Source organism: Coregonus lavaretus, assembly GCF_964263955.1.
Source record: "Coregonus lavaretus genome assembly, chromosome: 28".
Classification (NCBI taxonomy): domain Eukaryota; kingdom Metazoa; phylum Chordata; class Actinopteri; order Salmoniformes; family Salmonidae; genus Coregonus; species Coregonus lavaretus.
The window spans coordinates 18,000,704-18,018,629 of NC_140015.1; the positions used below are offsets into that span (position 1 = coordinate 18,000,704).

General features: G+C 43.8%; 1 protein-coding gene across 1 annotated transcript in view; it reads left to right on the forward strand.

Annotated features, from left to right (window-relative positions):
- The window catches only part of LOC311103997 (myocardin-related transcription factor A-like), a 40,007-nt gene that overhangs the window by 1,432 nt on the left and 20,649 nt on the right, over positions 1 to 17,926 (forward strand). The window contains exon 2 of the mRNA XM_084145640.1: positions 6,093 to 6,289. Within this exon, the coding sequence (XP_084001766.1) occupies positions 6,130 to 6,289 (160 nt within the window). The 5' untranslated portion in view covers positions 6,093 to 6,129. The remainder of the gene's footprint in view (positions 1 to 6,092; positions 6,290 to 17,926) is intronic.

The window sequence follows — 17,926 nt, forward strand, 5'->3', positions numbered from 1 at the left end:
CAAAACGACAGGAAATACGTTTTAATGTGAGAGGCTCAGCGATGTTAGGATTATGAACGTAACAACCCACACACTCTGCCTTGCCTAAACAAAGTATGTATCTCTCCCCCCACCCTCCACGGTGTCGCTGCCTGCTGTGTACCGGACTAGCTGGCTAAAAATATAAACCTGTCCTTGCGTCATATCGCTAGATTGAATTAGTCTGTCATGACATAAGTGCTTCATATTTATTTGGCTCACAGTTAACCCTATTCATGCTGATCCTCTGCGCTTGGCCTACTTTTTCTATTGTCAGTGCCTATGAACAGGTGGATTATTTAAATGCTGTATCATATTTACTTAGCATCTGATCTCTGTCAAGCTTGAGCTTTGAGTAAATAGGAGATTTAAACAGTTGGCCTGCTTATAGGACAGGAATTAGTATCTAAAATAAATCTTATCTAAGGTTTAGAGATTAAGATATTTATGTAATCTGTTTACATGTTGTAACAAATGTATCTCTTTATCTATCTTTTATCCTCACTACCATCTCCTTGAACTTTTTCACAATGAGAGCAGCCCCACTGAAATGGAAATAAACAGGAAATAGACCAGGTATGCTATGCACACATCTCTCTCGTAATCTCACAATTACACACTCCTTTTGGTTGAAGTCGTACTGTTCTTATGATCTATGTTGTCATCATCATGTTGTTGTGCCCTTGCTGTGAATCCCTTTTCTTAAACCGTGAAGGTCTTGTTAGTTTGTTTTCCGCTAGTTTTTCATCTTCTTTCATCTCCTCCACTTTCTTTGAATCATGGCTTGAGTTCATTTAGCTCATCCATGTTCTGTTCATATCTCACTTCAAAGTGGACAAGATTCTAGGTAGTTGAAATACAATCTGAATCTTGGCATAGACGTGTCAATCTCTTTGAGTCCTAATGTTTCATTACTGGGGCTGAAACTTGTAACAGTTTGATTTAAATATTTCACTGTACACCTTGTACTGTTTTTGCATCATGATAACATTAATGCTAAGAATAAGAACCCACTTTCTGAATTAGTAACTGTTCCACACACGTGCTAGTTTTGGTTTGCTAATGCCATGTCAATGGTCAGTGTGTTGGTTGTAGATATGATTGACAGTTCTGTCAGTAGTGGAACTGGACCAGCTGGCAGGGATTACGCACGTGCAATTAAGACATTGGGCAGCCTCAGTGGCATCATTTTTGGGTGACGGTCAGAGACAGCAAGTCCTCCGGCCACGCCCAACAGGGGCCCAGGAGGACAGGACTTTAGACTATCATGATGTCTACATGCTGCCCCATGCATCACAACAAATAGTGAACACAAAAACCTTATTCTCAGCTGATTTTGATTATTTCTCTACTGTGAAAGAAAAGAAGAGCTGATCACGTGGTGTTGGCGCAGGACTTCAGGTCCTTTTTCTGTTAAACATGAGGGATGGCCAGTCAGAACCACACTGCTTTGAACACCCGTTTTTTTGTCTCACCCCAAAAACCTGACCCTACACTTCCTCACAGAATGTGAAGCTTGTTTGAAATAAAAAGTGAGAGCCTGGGTGTTTATTTGTATTGCATAGGTAGGTATGCAGATGCCTGTGTGGAGTTGGTTTCGGTCTCCTGACATGATAGCCCTTATCTCCAAAAGTTGTATCGTAATAAAAGGTATTGAAAGATGACCTCTATCTGTTGCAGTTGCTTTGCAAATCAAGAAAGAATCTAAAGAGCTATGATGATCCTTTTTTAGTTTTAATGCTAGAATGAACATTATGCTACTGAGTATTAACCTGACAGGGGATACATTACTGTAGGTCTATACCACTAAGACCAAAGCCAGAATCCCAGGTATTAAAAAGTGCTCAGATAGCGAGAGTTCTGATAACAGGAGAGCATTGCAGTGTACGCTCAAAGCTCTGGGTCTTGAGATCAGTGTCTATCAAATTATGGGATTTATCTGGGTTCCAGGTGGAAGAAAGACTCCAAAGTTGGGCAAATATCGGGAGAAATGATATGGACAAGATATAGTAGAAACTAACACATAGCTAGCCTAATATCCATGCAGAAACGATTAGGTCAGTCACATGTGGTCCTGTCGAGGGATGCTGTAACTCATTTTGCCACATGGTGATACATTCTGTTAGTGCATGCTACAGGCGTGGCATGCTGTCATTTTAAGGGAAAGTAAAAATGCCTCTCCAACAGCACATAACCAAGATAATTTATAATAAGCAAAACCGGTCTCTGAAAGTAAAGGATTAAAGTGTGTTTAGAGGATCTCTGGGTATGTTGTTGTTTGAATAATTCTGGGTTTGTTTAACATTTCTGTCTGCTGTTTTGTCTCAGTAGGGCTTATACTCTGGGTGACGGACTGTTTCCCAACTGGTTGTCAAGTCAACATGGCTTACCTGGACAACAGTCCAGTGTCTTATCATTCTTATGGCTTTTCTAGCTATTGTTCTATTATCTGTTGTCTTTTGTTATCGTGTATAGTTGTATCTATCACAAGTTCACAACAACCCTTCAGGTTACCATGTCACTTTCACTAGAGCTTCCTGGACAGTCCCTGCTGCATCTTTTGGCTTAGTTAAATATTAGCAAAACGATTTCCATGTAATTATGGACAGTGTTGATGGTTTCGGTAGAACTGAATTATCATAAGTGTATTTGATTTAAAGCACTCTAATAGCTTTCTGGGAAATTACAAGTGAGTCACTCTTATAACACTCATCAGCAGCTGACTTGACTCGTTTCATTTGAAGCAAAAATAGTATGTAGAAGATGGATAACTTGTTTTCTCCTCGCTACTAATAAGCAGCAGCCTTTCAGCATATAGCCTAGGCCTATATCTATCTACGGCTAGAGGTGGACGAGGGCAGCGGAGCAGGTTTGACGAAAGGGGTTGGGTTGCCATGGAAACTGACATGGTATATTATGAACTTGTTTTAAAAATAGGATTTTGAAACGCTTTAAAGATTGAAAAGCCTCGGGGAAGGTCACAAGTCAGGACCAGTGGAGTTCAAAGGTTGTGTGAACTTAGGCTTCCTATGCGATGCTTCTCTGGTGACCTCTCCTTCAGCTTGAAAAGATTCCACCACCCCCCTTTAACTGAGCATGGCAGGAGGAACATTGGTCCTTCTGGCTGGTTCAGTTTGCAAGCCTTCCCATAGCAATCAATAACTGCAGGACCACATGGTTTGTTACTGGATATCGTTGCAACTGTCGTTGTTCAATTTAAAGCCTGTGTTTTAAGATCCACAGTCCATTTCGGTCAGGCTTTCTTGGCTTAGTCTATTTCGCCAAGTGATGGGCAGCAGCAGTAGCAGCAACAACCCAGCCGTCTGACACCTTGGCCCCGAGAGCAGTGGAGTGATGGCGCTCCCTTGTCCTGACGCCATAATATGATTTTGTATGTGCCCCGACAGTTGTATCTAGAATGTGTCAGGGTGGAAGCCTCTGGAACATGGCTGGAGTGGCAGGAGGCTATTGTTGTGATTTTGGTTCACAGAGGGCAGCTGTGTTAATCCACCCATCGGGCTCTGGTTACTGCCATGTTGACTTAAAGGTCCTGCACAGTCATCCTATTTCCCAAGTAAAAATAGCCTTTGAATGACCAAAACATCTCCCATAATATATTTACGCTTTTAAAATGCTCAGAATTTAATAAATTTTACCTACTCTCATCTCTAACGATCAGTAAGCCAGAATGAACTGGCCGAGTGGGCGGGGAGCTTTTGTTCATGAGCTCGCCTTGACTGACAGCTCTTTCAAACATCCTTGTGTACGTTTCCAGGTAACAAGGTAAACAATCGGCCACATGTTATTGATGACCAGGTAAACAATGGGCCACGTCATTCTGAGCCTAAATAGTATGCCTCAACCCATTTTCGCAGCAAAATGCTTTCATGGTCAAGAGTTGATCATGGACTGTTGGATATCAGACAAACAGCAGCAATACACAATTGCATTTCTATTGTTTTGTAACTAATTACAGAATACAGTTCACTGATACTTTTTCACAAGAATTAGTAAAGCCTGAGTCACCTTAGACATAAGGGAATGTACATGAAAACAGCATACAATAAGTGTACTGTACAATTTATTGGTGCCTTTGCATTAGCGTTATGTATTGATCAGACATTTATTTGATTATTTACAATAGGCCAGCATAGCTGAAATATTGATCAACATGAACACTCATGAGAAATAATGGTTAGACATCATTTGACATAAAAAGTAGTAATTAGAGCCATAAGCCTAATATAGGCACCCAGCCGCCCTACAGTGTGCAGGACCCACTGATTCGTACAATTTCTTACACTCATCTCCCGTCCGAATGCTTTAAAAAAACAATACAAAGTAACAAAATGTGATATATCACTTAAAAGTGAATTACTTAGGCTTTAGGAAATGCAACCAACTACAGAGATTGATGTGGAGGGGAGCGGGAGAGGAGGGGGCCCATGTGCCCCGCTTCAATCAAGTAGGCTTCAGTCACCCACTTGGCTCCAGTCACCCCCAAGATTGAAGCGGGATACAACTCCAACAATGGCCTCCTCCTTGTCAGGCCTCTCACACCGGGCAGACAGGGGTCCTGGGATGGACAACTCGAACAGCTTCCCCACACACTGTGCTGGATCAAGGGTGACCTCGTTGAAGAGGAGATCCAGGAGCCTGTCTACATAGCCTGTAATGTTTTTGAAAGGGGAAATGTTTGTTAAATGGGTAGTGAATTTTATTTCCTTGTATTTATTGTTCTGAGTTATGATGCTATCAATTCGTTGATGCAGTGATCTACTCATTCTGCAATGTGTTTTTGAAGTACTCAATTTGTATTTGGAATTTTTGTGTGCCTGAAATGCTCTATATTTGAAAGGAATAACTATGACTTACAGTATGTTGGGTTTAGCTTCACAGCATATCCTCCTTCTTTATCTTGGGAAAGCTGATTTTGTATCACAGTATTCCTGCTGCGGTGGTTGCCTGGGAAGCAGTGCAGACAGAGTAGATGTTGAATTTTCTCGAATGTCTTATTACAGCTTGATGATAGTGGGAAGACAAAAGGAGATGGACATGTAAATAATAATACCCCCCGTTAATCATCATGATTAGCCCCAATGACACCAACAACCCACACAATGGGTTAGGGATGGAAGAACATAAAACATATAATGACTATTAGGTGTGTTACGGAAAATATACTGTCAAAACAGCCACAGTTACAGCCCCCGTGTCAGACTCCTCAAACTCTGTTACTTACATTATGGTCAGCGCTTGCAAGATCCACTGATCCACTGTCAATGATGGTACAGCATCTGTCTTCAGGATTAGCTTCCTGGCAAGACCCATCGAATGTTCCCCCCCAATTGATAAAGCAACTTCGCTCCAAATGTACACTGCACATGCGTGACATGATTGTAATTTTCGGTGCAGCCTGTCCCCCTGAAATGAAAAGCAGCCACTGCTGTCGGATGTCTTCATTCTTGCTGGAAAATAGTGTTAAATTAACACTGGCATCCAGTCACAACACAGTGTGCTTTTTCCAGCATGTTGGTAAGTAGTTAGTAGCTAGCTGAAAGTCAGTTGACACCAGGAAAATCTCCTTTTTGACTGCACTGGGCCTTTAACAATGGGGCGAGGCACGAAACAAGAGGGCAATGGATGGCAGTGTAACACTATGTAAAGCACTGTCTAAGACTGTCTGTTTTAGGCTGCTTCTCTGAATCCGTTAGCATGTGATTTTGTACATTTATCTGCACTGGGCGGATTTTATGTAAGGCGTTGCCATGGCAAGGAGCTGGTCCGCCGCAGTATTGGCTGGGCACAGTTTAATATGCGGTCCTGCCTGTTATGGTGGGTTGCCATGGGGATGGGCTGGTCCTTCTGCAGCAGGACCCATTAACCTATTGGATTAGGGCTCATACACTCTCTCAGGTTAGTGAACTGGAGGGGAGCCCTGGGAATGTGTCAGGCAGGTGATGTAAGGCGGGAGGAAGCAGTTGGGGATGCAAATAAAGGTGGGATGTTCTAGACAGTTTAGTGAGATGGTTCTAGGCATTTTTGATGAATATGTTATTTTGTTTATCTCACAGGTCTGTCCGTCAGCCTCCCTCCGTCACAGCTGCGATCATGGAGGCCCAGGCAGGGGAGGAGCCAAGCACAAGTGGTTCGGCTCCTGCGTCGTCTGACTCCGCCCCCAGCCCACAGAGCGAGGTAGTGACCAATGAGCTGCAAGAGCTGTCGCTGCAGCCCGCCCCCAACCTGCTGCCCCTGAGAGACAGGAAAAACAGTGAGTGCCCGTTCTGATTCCAGGCAACTGCCATCAAGCCCACTGATGAGATTAAAACCCTGGTGCACTGACGCTATATGGTGAAAAGCCCACACACTTCCCATCAGAAAGCTACTGGAATGAACTGTAGAAAATGAAAACAAAGAATACAGCTCTGAAGCATCGACAGGTTACTCAGTCTGAGGCTCTGTGTTGTGTAAACACTTCTATAATGCCAGTAGCACTATAGAACTGTATAACTGTTAGTTTGCTCTCATACTTCCTTTCACTTGGCACAGTACCCACAGTGGTCACTGGTGAAGGAGGGAGAGTTGCATGGCAAAGTTGTTAGAATTCCAACTGAAAGAGCTCAATGAGGGGGAGGAGAGTAGTAGCTTACCCATGTGCACTCAGGGTCAAAGGGGACCTGGAATGCGGTTTGCCCTCGTTCCTCCACACTCTGAGAGAGTGCGAAAGTGCACTTGAGGAAGAGGAGTAGGAGCTGGTGTGCTGGAATAAAACCCAGCTAAACTTTAGCTTCTCTCATTAAGTCATGAGGGAGGAATATCTTGTGTATGAAATTGCTTTTACAGACATGCATCTAAAGGAAAAGAGGAAAAATGGTGTGTGAGAGTGAGATCATCTCACACTATGATCAACATGTTGTTACCCCTTCAATGTTCGGGTAACCTGACCATAGTCTGAACATTTACATTTTAGTCATTTAGCAGACGCTCTTATCCAGAGCGACTTACAGTTAGTGCATTCATCTTAAGATAGCTAGGTGGGACAACCACATATATTAGAAAGTACATTGTTCCTCAATAGTGTAGCTGTCAGTAGAGTCAGAGCTAGAAGGGGGGGTGGGGGAGTGCAAGTGCTGGTTAAGTGTTTTTTTTTTTTTTTTTTAAGTCAAGGTGAGGAGGATATTTAAGATACTGTTTGAAGAGGTAGGGTTTCAGATGTTTTCGGAAGATGGGCAGGGACTCTGCTGTCCTAGCTTCAGGGGGAAGCTGGTTCCACCATTGGGGTGCCAGGACCGAGAAGAGCTTGCACTGGGCTGAGCGGGAGCTGCCCTCCCGTAGGGGAGGGAGGGCCAAGAGACTTGAGGTGGCAGAATGGAGTGCTCGGGTTGGGGTGTAGGGTTTGAGCATAGCCTGAAGGTAGGGAGGGGCAGTTCCTCTTGCTGTTCCGTAGGTAAGCACCATGGTCTTGTAGTGGATGCGAACTTCAACTGGAAGCCAGTGGAGTGTGCGGAGGAGCGGGGTGACATGGGAGAACTTGGGAAGGTTGAAAACCAGGCGGGCTGCTGCGTTCTGGATAAGTTGCAGGGGTTTGATGGCACAAGCGGGGAGCCCAGCCAACAGCGAGTTGCAGTAATCCAGACGGGAGATGACAAGTGCCTGGATTAGGACCTGCGCCGCTTCCTGTGTGAGGTAGGGTCTTACTCTACGGATGTTATAGAGCATGAACCTGCAGGAGCAGGTAATTGCTTTGATGTTTGCAGAGAACGACAGGGTGTTGTCCAGGGTCACGCCAAGGTTATTTGCACTCTGGGAGGGTGACACTGTGGAGTTGTCAACTGTGATGGAGAGGTCTTTGAGTGGGCAGGCCTTCCCCTAGAGGAAGAGCAGTTCTGTCTTGTTGAGCTTGAGTTGGTGGGCCGACTTCCAAGTTGAGATATCTGCCAGGCACGCATAGATGCGTGTCGCCACCTGGGTGTTAGAAGGGGGTTTAGGAGAAAAGTAGTTGAGTGTCATCTGCATAGCAATGATATTAGAGACCATGTGAGGATATGATGGAGCCGAGTGACTTGGTGTATAGAGAGAAGAGGAGGGGGGCCTAGAACTGAGCCCTGTGTGACACCAGTAGTGAGAGTACGTGGTGTAGACACAGATCCTCTCCACGTCACCTTGTAGGAGCGGCCTGCCAGGTAGTATGAAATCCAAGAGTGTGCATAGCCTGAGATGCCCAGTCCTGAGAGGGTGGAGAGGAGGATCTGATGGTTCACGGTGTCAAAGGCAGCAGATAGATCTAGGAGGATAAGAGCAGTCTCGGTTGAATGACCCGTCTGGGTTAGGGTCAAGAAGATCGTTCTGAGAGAGATAACGAGAAAGTTGATCAGAGACAGCACGCTCAGGTGTTTTGGAAAGAAAAGAAAGAAGGGATACAGTTTTTGACGTCAGATGAGTCAAGTGTTGGTTTCTTGAGGAGGGGAGCAATCCGGGCCATTTTGAAGTCAGTGGACGCAGCCAGTGGTCAGGGATGAGTTGATGCGGGAAGTGAGGAATGGGAAAAGGTCTCCTGAGATGGTCTGGAGAAGGGATGAGGGGATGGGGTCGAGGGGCAGGTTGACGGGTGGCCAGAACTCACTAGTCGCAGGATGTCATCTGGAGAGAGAGGGGAGAGAGTTTCCTAGGGTTATAGGCAGAAGCTTGAAATTTAGAGTGGTAGAAAGTGGCTTTAGCAGCTGATACAGAGAAAGAGAAGGTAGAGAGGAGGGAGTGAAAGGATGATAGGTCCTCCGGATGTTTAGTTTTCCTCCATTTTTGCTCAGCTGCCCGCAGCCCTGTTCTGTAAGCTTGCAATGAGTCACTCAGCTACAGAGCAGGAGGGGAGGGCCGAGCCGGCCGGGAGGAAAGGGGACAGTGCGAGTCATAGGATGCGGAAAGGGAGGAGAGTAGGGTCAAAAAGGCAGAATCAGGAGACCGAAGGGAGAAATATTTAGCAGAAGGGAGAGATGATCGAAGAGGAGAGAGTAGTGGGAGAGAGAGCGAAGATTGCGATGGCGCATGACCATCTGGGTAGGGGCTGAGTGGTTAGGGTTGGAGGAAAAGGAGACAGAAAAGGAAACAAAGTAGTGATCAGAGACCTGGAGGGGGGTTGCAGTGAGATTAGTAGGCGAGCAGCCTCTAGTAAAGATGAGGTCAAGAGTATTGCCTGCCTTGTGAGTTGGAGGGGATTGGGAAAGGGTGAGGTCAAAAGAGGCAAGGAGGGGAAAGAGAGTTGGAAAGAAATTAATCAAAGGCAGACGTCGGGTGTTTGAAGTCGCCAAGTACGAAGAGCGGTGAGCCATCGTCAGGAAATGATCTTATCAAGGTGTCAAGCTCATTGAGGAACTCTCCAAGGGCACCTGGTGGGCGATAGATGATGACAATGTTAAGCTTGAGTGGACAAGTGACAGTGACAGCATGGAATTCAAATGAGGAGATGGACAGGTGAGAGAGGGAGAAAAGAGAAAATCTCCACTTAGGAGAAATGAGTAGACCTGTACCACCACCGTGACGACCAGATTCTCTCAGACTATGAGAGAAAACATAGGGGGCTACTCTCTCCTTTTGGTTCACGGATTACAATTCTGAGCAACAAACACAGTCAGCAGTGCTGGAAACATTGAAAAGCACTTTGTTCCACCAAACCACCAGCATCCAAAACCAGAAAGTGTCTCAGCGAGGGGAAGCTGTGAGACAAGCAAATGAAAAAGAGCAGCATGATATCATGAGCAATAAAAGTCTGAATTAATCTTGTTCACTTTTTCCACTCATCTCACCCTTTCCACTCATGTTATCATCAGATGCAGTCCCATTCGCTGAGCTGTGTGTTAACATAGTTAACGTTGTACTACCTCAGCCAAAGCAGCAAACTGCAGTTCTTACTTTGCGTGTTATCCCCGTGCATACACGCACATGCTCAGTGTTGGAGTAGTGAACTACATGTAGTTCAACTAGTAATTTAACTACATTTTGCAGTAGCTTGGTGGTAGTTGAACTTAATTCAAATCTTGGGAGGGTTTTTAGTAGGTACCATGTAGCCAACTACTGGAACTACACTACTTTTTCTGCAAAAAATAAAATATAGACAATTTTCTTTTATTTTTCGGCATCAGACCTTTCTTATTCTCACTTGAAACACAGGCTAAATTAAACATCTGTTAACATCTGACTCCAGAGTGATCTATTCTTGAAATTTGTTGTCTGATATTTCAGATTTAGATATGATTATTTATCACGAAGTAGTTTGGATGTAGTGAACTACTTGTTCAAAGTAACTTTAGTTAATTAAACTATATTTTTCTTAATGGTAGCTTTAGTTTAACTTAACTTCTTCCAGTGTGAAGTAATTGGTAGCTTGCTAAACTAAATGTTCAGAGTAGGTTCCCCAACACTGCACATGCTCAGTTACTTTAGGGATTTATTTTTCATTTTAGTCATTTAGCAGACGCTCTTATCCAGAGCGACTTACAGTTAGTGAGTGCATACATTATTTAAATTTTTTAATACTGGCCCCCCGTGGGAATCGAACCCACAACCCTGGTGTTGCAAACGCCATGCTCTACCAACTGAGCTACATCCCTGCCGGCCATTCACTCCCCTACCCTGGACGACGCTGGGCCAATTGTGCGCCGCCCCATGGGTCTTAGAGGTAACATGCTTGGCCCAATATTTCACTGACGTGCAGGCAGCTCAACACGACTGTTTTAATAACAGTTGGTCTGGATCCAACCACTTTGCTAAGGAGGAGGCCTGAGAGATCAAGTGTGTAGTGGTTGTCGAGATACTGCACTGCACTCACACCCAGACCACAGTTGTAATTCAGAACACAGCAGGGCTAGACACTGCTGCCCTGATACTGCGCTCTACTCTACTCGTATCTCCATCTTACTCGGTGACTGAATGTTCACCAATGGATAGCATGCTAATTGGGGTGTGTGAGTGTCAGTGTACGTTTGCCGATAAGCATGCACACATAGGTTCCATTATGAGTGAGCATGCTCTGCACCTTTAGTCTGCTGTTCTGACAGGTGAGGTCGGGGAAGAGTGTGAAGTGTGTCTGTAGGGAGTCAGGTGTGATGAGGTGTCTGGGTCGTGTTTAATAGGTCACGGCACATCAGAGATAAATGTTTCGTAATGGAAAGCAGAAATATGTGCTCTTACTGAACTAGTTCAGCTAGTTCCTCCACGTTTAAAAATGTTTTTGTCTCCTACTAACACTGTTCCACACAGAGCACAGAGTTGATTCTCAGCATAGGCACACACACACTGGACGTCTATTGTTTCCTTGGAAACAGAAATGTCTTCCTGACATTTATCTGAAACACTCATGCTCGAGGAGCCTTATGTAGCAGAGAAGAATAAAACGATTGATTGATGTGAGTGTGTTTCTCTATAATAGTGTGAGCGTGGGTGTTGACATGTGGATTTTGGCAAATAGCAGCCGGAAGTTAGTGGGGAGAACAAGTATTTGATACACTGCCGATTTTGCAGGTTTTCCTACTTACAAAGCATGCAGAGGTCTGTAATTTATATCATAGGTACACTTCAACTGTGAGAGACGGAATCTAAAACAAAAATCCAGAAAATCACATTGTATGATTTTTAAGTAATTAATTTGCATTTTATTGCATGACATAAGTATTTTATACATCAGAAAAGCAGAACTTAATATTTGGTACAGAAACCTTTGTTTGCAATTACAGAGATCATACGTTTCCTGTAGGTCTTGACCAGGTTTGCACACACACACTGCAGCAGGGATTTTGGCCCACTCCTCCATACAGACCTTCTCCAGATCCTTCAGGTTTCGGGGCTGACGCTGGGCAATACGGACTTTCAGCTCCCTCCAAAGATTTTCTATTGGGTTCAGGTCTGGAGACTGGCTAGGCCACTCCAGGACCTTGAGATGCTTCTTACGGAGCCACTCACTTAGTTGCCCTGGCTGTGTGTTTCGGGTCGTTGTCATGCTGGAAGACCCAGCCACGAGCCACTCTTCAATGCTCTTTCTGAGTGAAGGAGGTTGTTGGCCAAGATCTCGCGATACATGGCCCCATCCATCCTCCCCTCAATACGGTGCAGTCGTCATGTCCCCTTTGCAGAAAAGCATCCCCAAAGAATTATGTTTCCACCTCCATGCTTCACGGTTGGGATGGTGTTCTTGGGGTTGTACTCATCCTTCTTCTTCCTCCAAACACGGTGAGTGGAGTTTAGACCAAAAAGCTCTATTTTTGTCTCATCAGACCACACGACCTTCTCCCATTCCTCCTCTGGATCATCCAGATGGTCATTGGCAAACTTCAGATGGGCCTGGACATGCGCTGGCTTGAGCAGGGGGACCTTGCGTGCGCTGCAGGATTTTAATCCATGACGGCGTAGTGTGTTACTAATGGTTTTCTTTGAGACTGTGGTCCCAGCTCTCTTCAGGTCATTGACCAGGTCCTGCCGTGTAGTTCTGGGCTGATCCCTCACCTTCCTCATGATCATTGATGCCCCATGAGGTGAGATCTTGCATGGAGCCCCAGACCGAGGGTGATTGACCGTCATCTTGAACTTCTTCCATTTTCTAATAATTGCGCCAACAGTTGTTGCCTTCTCACCAAGCTGCTTGCCTATTGTCCTGTAGCCCATCCCAGCCTTGTGCAGGTCTACAATTTTATCCCTGATGTCCTTACACAGCTCTCTGGTCTTGGCCATTGTGGAGTGGTTGGAGTCTGTTTGATTGAGTGTGTGGACAGGTGTCTTTTATACAAGTAACGAGTTCAAATAGGTGCAGTTAATACAGGTAATGAGTGGAGAACAGGAGGGCTTCTTAAAGAAAAACTAACAGGTCTGTGAGAGCCGGAATTCTTACTGGTTGGTAGGTGATCAAATACTTATGTCATGCAATAAAATGCAAATTAATTACTTAAAAATCATACAATGTGATTTTCTGGATTTTTGTTTTAGATTCTGTCTCTCACAGTTGAAGTGTACCTATGATAAAAAATTACAGACCTCTACATGCTTTGTAAGTAGGAAAACCTGCAAAATCGGCAGTGTATCAAATACTTGTTCTCCCCACTGTATGTTCTTGACAAAGATATCCTCAATTCTTTATCTGTTAATATTTTGATATGTTTACATGTCTATGGTAATCATGGCTGTCAAAAGAGAGAAGGGAGGTGAAGGGAGAACAGATGAATGGAAGGGGATGACGGGAAGGGAGGAAAAAGATTATGAACGAGGGGCAGCAAAGAGCGAAAGAGATGAGATCAAGAGGCATAAAAAGTCCACTGCTATCAGTCTAAATGTGCATTTTTTTCAGCTGTGAAATATTAGTTTAAAACCTTGTCCCCTGAATCATATAGCTGACCTCATGTACTGTGAATGTGATTGACCCAGAATAAGAGACGTGACACGCATGAAAGTAAGGATGACTGCACAAAGAGTTCATAAGAGTTTAATCACACTGAACTCCTACGTACCCACCTTGCTCTTTCATTCCTGGCCCTGCCCTGAACACATGCTGCCAGATATACACAGAAGCTGGATTGAATACCATGGACCACTAGAAATATCATTGTTGTTTGGGATGATACACGCTGCCATCTTGTGGCTGACAGAAACACTATAACTGGCATTACAGCATTAGAGGAAGGACAGGGAATTGAAGTACTGTGGCACATCACATATACATTGACGTTTGCATGTATGCATCATGTCCTGTGGATCATGAGATGAGGTTCATTTTCAAACCTTGGAAATTCTCAATGTAATCAAAATGTGTTTTTCTGTGTAAACTTGTGTTTTTATGTGCTCAAATGCACTGAGGATATAGAACAGGTTCTAGATCATTAACACAAGATATGTGTCGAGTCAGGTTGTGTGTGCAGAGATATCTGTGAGTAACCCTAGCCGCCGTCTGCACCGGTTAAGGGTAGCTGGATATAGCCCCCATAGCCAGCTGGCCCTACTATTTAAAACAGTCAGCCCGAGGGGAAGGCTTGGCGAGGGGGTGGATGGGGGTCACTCACATTCTGGAGCCCAGGCTCAGAGAGAAGGAGTTCATTTGAGACTTGTTTATCGCAGCAGCAGTAACTGTTTGAATGTGGACTCCATCTTGTTTCAAACACAGAAGGCCCACCAGGTACTGAGATCCCAGGGCCCAGTTTCCCAAAAGCATCTTAAGGCTAAGTTCATCGTTAGAACCTTCGTAGTAGCATGGTTAGATTTCCAAGCTGTTTCCCAAAAGCATTATTACTAAAGTTGCACCTCAAAACGCTCTGTATTTACCGACTACCTCATACCACTCCTAACAGCTAAGTGCGTCATTAGATGCTTTTATGCCCTTCTGCTTCACTTTATACTTCTTCTGCTTCATATATACTGTATGTATGTCAGTTTTCATTTGAAGCATATTTTTATCCTTCGCTTGTTTGTAACAATTGCAAAAACACTGGCAACTTTGTATTTGTAGTCAACTTTGTTCTGATGTTATCGGCAGTCACAGAGACAGATAAACATCTTGTTTCTATGTTTAGCAGAGCTCTGTGTATAATATAATATAATATGCCATTTAGCAGACGCTTTTATCCAAAGCGACTTACAGTCATGCGTGCATACATTTTTGTGTATGGGTGGTCCTCTGTAGCTCAGCTGGTAGAGCACGGCGCTTGTAACGCCAAGGTAGTGGGTTCGATCCCTGGGACCACCCATACACAAAAATGTATGCACGCATGACTGTAGGTCGCTTTGGATAAAAGCGTCTGCTAAATGGCATATTATATTATACACAGAGCTCTGCTAAACATAGAAACAAGATGTTTATCTGTCTCTGTGACTGCTGATAACATCAGAACAAAGTTGACTACAAATACAAAGTTGCCAGTGTTTTTGCAATTGTTACAAACAAGCGAAGGATAAAAAGATGCTTCAAATGAAAACTGACATGCATACAGTATAGGCTGTAGGCCTATATGTTGAAATCAATATGTTCAATCAATTTAGTTATATTTTGCATTATTATTGGGTAAGCATTAAAATAAGCTGCCTCAATATTTGCAGCTATATGTGGCGATATCTCTCTAGGAGCTGATCCGTCGTCTGTATTGTGAAATAATTTGAATGTTAAGGTAAGATTTGTAAGTTGAATGCACCAATTTGTAAGTTGCTCTGGATAAGAGCGTCTGCTAAATGACTACAATGTAAATGTAAATGAATGGCGAAAGCTGATCTGAGAGCATCGCTGCCTTTCAATCCTATCAGTATCGACACATACTCCGACACACTTAGCGAATGTTCTCTCTCCGTGGTGTTTTGGGAAACTCATGTTAGATCTTCCACCGTTGGAGCAATCTAAGTTCCATCGCTATCGGGAAACCGGGTCCAGGCCAGTATCAGATACCCTGGCGGTTTCCTCTTGGTCTTGGAATAGGAGGTACCCTGATGTGACTGTGACTAACATGCAGTGAATGATGAGAAATATCAGTGTCAGTGTCCTAGCACTTCCATTTAAAGACCCCCCAAGACCGTTTCTAGGAGATATGATTATTTTACCCTCCTGTCTGAGGGTGCTTGGTCACACCAAACCTGCAGGCAAAATGCATCTTCTGGGGTTGTTATGAAATGGCTGGTAGGTGAACTACCACTGCTGGAACTGCCAGAGGTCAACTCTGTATACAGTTTCCTTCTTTCAGAAGTCATAATGCTTCAGTACTTTATAAGCATGTACAGTAGGATCGGCAAGTAGCCTCACAGAAGAGTTTTCTCTAGCTATTTCGTGTTTTCTTTGGGGCATATCAGCAAAGAATTGGTTGGATTGTTTGGCAATAGCGAGAATTGGTTTGCATTTAGCACCGGGCTATGGGCTGATTTGGACCATAGATTCTTGACTTACAGTTAATTTGACCTTGACCATGCATAGTTTTGAGCATAACGATCACTGATCTAGTATTCAGAGGATGCCCACAGGGAGCCCTATTTCAGTCAGATAAACATACATTATTACCACTTTCACTGAAACACCAGAATGTAACTTTAGGCATTTTGAATATGCTTAGAGCCCCTGTGAGTTATTAGCTTTTCCTATCATCAGTATTTATGGCTGACATAAGCATGCATACACACACACTCTCACATGAAAGCAGGATTATCCCTGCAAGCATATGGTTGGTGCCTTATCTGCAGCAAGGGGGATCAGAGTCTTGATTAATTTTCCCCTTCCTCGTCAAAGTGAGCTTTGCCTGAGGATTGTTCATCCTGATTCCTGCATCTCTCTCACACACACACACACACAGACAGACAGTTTGTGGGCATCTGTAAATAGTATCTTATGCTCACCTTTATAGTGGCCGGCTCTCTAAAGCTAGACCATTACACACATCTGTTCTAAAACACAAAGTGAATGCCAATAATAATCAACAAGAGCTTCCCTGGGGATTTTCTCTACCTCTAATAGTTCTTTGATATGACCCCCAGGCTAGTTCCCTACTTTATTTTAGCTCACCTGATCCACCATTTGTGAATACAAATGGTTACTTTGGCAGTACACACAGCTGTAGGCTACATTTCTGTTTTTAAAAGTCTGTTTTCAGTTTTTTGTACTTCATCTTTAGACAATTATTTTAGGGCTTTGATTAGCATTGATGTTTTAATGAGAAGTGGCAGACCAAAACTTGTTTCGCATTTTAAAGTTCTCACTCTCTGTCACTGCCTTGTTGTATTAGCAAATGTTTTGCTTACAAAAGTAAAACAGTGAAGACTGAAACTGTCAAAGACTTAGCCTTGGTTTTGAGACAACACGTGTTTCTGTTTGGGGATCTGTGTGGTGGCAGTTTCTTCCCTTGGGGCCATTATGCTGTCTGCCTACATCAGGGGGACTCAAGTACTATTTGAGATGTTCCAGCCCACAAATTTCCTAGGGGTCAAAGGTCCGGATGGATATTGTAATTTATCGGCTTAGTAACAAACCCCCACCCATGCAACCCCCAAACTGTTCACAACCCTCTTGTTGGCGGAGAGAAAATCTTGCAATTTTAAAGCAAATATCCCACAATTCTCCACATTTTGCATGGGGCAGAGCATTTATTTTCTTTGCTGTGTAAAGCTAATTTCCTGCAATTCTACAAAATGTTCCATGTCTTATGTGTGTTTATGATACCAGGGGTCAAAGCTCGACCTACTTCCAAAAAATATATTGATTTATTTTGGAGTCGGGACCCGCGGCCTGTATTGACCCAGTTCCGCCAGTTGAGTATGGGGTGCTTACATTGTGTACAAAGCTCACAGGTGTGCACTCTTATGTTGTCACTAATGAGCAGAGGTCACAGGTGCCAAGGGGGAAGTATTTGATTGTGGTTAGGAGGAAAAGGTTTAGCTGAAGTGTGTCTGTGTTTGTCAATGGCGGAGTGAGTGGGTACAGCAACAGCTGTGACAGAATGCTTGATCAAGGATTCACAGGCATTTGACATGCACACACCCACCCACACACACACTCACCTCACTCACTCGTCTTGCTGCAGTAGATACTGGCTCTTGAAACTCATAGCAGCTGTACATTTCCTCTGCAAGCCAGTGTTTCTTTTTTTCCATCGTTTTCATTTGGTCATTTTGTTTTTTGACACCTTCAATGAGATTTGACAATTTTTCTGAACTATTCTGAACTTTTTTGCTAAAAAAACAAGAGAAAGGAGAGGTCAGCGAGAACGCAGTTGTGTATAGAGCACTTTATATGGACTTTTGGAGCACTTCACTCTTCTCATGATTTTTGTCACTTTTGCACAAGGACCACTTCTATTCTAATGCTCTTATTTCGGTCTGTCGGGCGATATCCTGCATTCATATATTTAGCAATCTCTGTGACTTTTCCAAAAGATATCACAAACGTTATAATACACATTGACCGGAC